This window comes from Leptosomus discolor, chromosome 5 (genome assembly GCF_034619465.1).
Source record: "Leptosomus discolor isolate bLepDis1 chromosome 5, bLepDis1.hap2, whole genome shotgun sequence".
Taxonomy (NCBI): domain Eukaryota; kingdom Metazoa; phylum Chordata; class Aves; order Leptosomiformes; family Leptosomidae; genus Leptosomus; species Leptosomus discolor.
Genome location: NC_141395.1, coordinates 43,897,685 through 43,899,591, shown reverse-complemented (window position 1 = coordinate 43,899,591; position 1,907 = coordinate 43,897,685). Strand labels below are relative to the sequence as shown.

Below are 1,907 nucleotides of genomic sequence, written 5' to 3'. Positions count from 1 at the left end.
CAGGAAAGGCTGCAATCCCAATTATTAACATTCCCGAGAGGGTCTCCAGATCAAGCAAGGGAGGAGGGAGGTTAGAGATGTGCTTATTTTGATCTGCTGGCCCTCATCAGAGCCAGTTCCTGCTCAGGTTCCCCTGACTGCTCAGCTGGAGATAGGCCTGCAGGCAAGAAAGGCAGAGGAGAGAGCACCTGTGACAGGCGACAGCAAAACCTTTCTGAAGGTCCATTACCCCCCTGCCTGCTCCTCTCCCAAGCAAGGAGAACAAAGCAATGGGTTAAGCAGCGGGAGCCAAAGAGGTGAAGTGACAACGTGCTGCCTGCTAGCCAGGCCTGCACGTATGGAAAATGCAGGAGCACCCTGCTGGAAGCTGCCAGAGCTTTGCAGCCTCTCCTAGTCATTTTCTCTCCTATGCTCTGCCCACACAGAGACCCAATTTGCCAAACTCACATCAGTCCCAGGGGATGTGAGTCAGCTCCCAAAATGCGCCAGTCCTGTACTGGGCACTCCTCATGTTGTTGCTGTCCTCTTCGCAAGAGCTCCTGGAGGCAGAGCCAAGGTGTCTTGGTATCTTCCTCCCTGAAGCAAGAGCTGCTAGCAGTGCTTTTCAGCAGCATATTTTGAGCGTGGGGTCCAGCGTTGCTGATGCATGATGGGATCCCCAGGGGCATCCGCACTTGCAAAGCAAAAGGCATCACTGGACCTTGCCCGGGCTAAATTACCCATTGTTCCCTCTGACCTCAGGACCGTGCTGTGACCATGTCTGAGCTGGAGAAGGCCATGATCGCCATCATTGATGCCTTCCACCAGTACTCAGGGAAGGAGGGAGACAAGCATAAGCTGAAGAAATCAGAACTGAAGGAGCTCATTAACAATGAGTTGACCCATTTCCTTGGTGTAAGTATTGCCCTCCACGCAGAATGCCTGGCTGGGCTCAGGGAGCCATGTCGAGCAGCCGCCAGGCTCTGCTATCTCCATTTCCCATGGGAAGCAAGCACAGCGGAAGGGGTTTATTCATGCAGCAGTGTGTTAAACACTTTGCTCCAGCTCCACAGGAGCAGCTGGTGGTGGGACCAGGGCAACAGCCTGCGTTGGGGGCCGGGGTTTGGGTTGGATACCAGGGAAATTTCCTTCCCCTGGGAAGGGGGAACAGCCTTGCCCCAGGGGGCTCGACATTCCTGCTTCAGGGCTGCTGTTGTGCAGATGCTGCTGCAGGCACAGGGTGGTGCTCCAACACACACGGGAAACAGCCACGAGCTCTTTGGGATGTGTTTGAACAGAGATTCAGCCATGAGAGCACCCGAAAAACAGGGCGATGTTACTGCCTGGGCCTCACTCTGATCCTCCCTAGCTTTGGCTGCCTGTTTCTATCCCTTCAGGAGATCAAAGACCAGGAGACTGTGGACAAAGTCATGGAGGCACTGGACAGCGATGGGGATGCAGAATGCGACTTCCAGGAGTTTGTAGCCTTCATTGCGATGGTCACTGCTGCTTGCCATGAGTTCTTTGAGCATGAGTGAGCTGTTGGGAAGCGGGCGAGCACCTCCTGGAGAGATGCAGAGCAGCATCGCTCCTCCAGGAAAAAGACTGTGTGTGATTAGAGTCTCCTTGGAGTTAAGCTTGTGCTAGACTTAAGCAGCTTATTAAGTTCTGTGGCTTTTTGAACAAGAAACACCTGTATGGCTCAGGAAAGCCTATTGGCCAGTGCCCACCTGGCTGGACACAGCGTGCAAATCCCTTGTTTCAAGCTCCTCCCTTGCTACTGTATGCAAGGGGACACGCATGGGGCTGGAGGAAGGCAGACCGTGATCCAAGCTTGCTTGCGAAGGGAAATTCAAGGGTTGAAGTAGGAGGTGATGCAGAGGGGCGGGTTACAGAAGCCTGGTTCTGAGCCCACTGGCCTGAATGCA

General features: G+C 54.2%; 1 protein-coding gene across 1 annotated transcript; it reads left to right on the top strand.

Annotated features, from left to right (window-relative positions):
- Positions 1–756: 756 nt before the first annotated feature.
- S100B (S100 calcium binding protein B) lies at positions 757–1,517 on the top strand. Its single transcript, XM_009952918.2, has 2 exons — positions 757–894; positions 1,377–1,517. Exons 1-2 carry the CDS (start codon positions 757–759, stop codon positions 1,515–1,517), a joined length of 279 nt encoding a protein of 92 aa, XP_009951220.1.
- Positions 1,518–1,907: the final 390 nt, after the last annotated feature.

Excerpts from the sequence above, each read along its gene's own strand:
- S100B (XM_009952918.2), top strand. The coding sequence starts at position 757 with ATGTCTGAGCTGGAGAAGGCCATGATCGCCATCATTGATGCCTTCCAC. Across the intron at positions 895-1,376 it reads AGTTGACCCATTTCCTTGGT|GAGATCAAAGACCAGGAGAC; the intron begins GTAAGTATTGCC and ends CTATCCCTTCAG.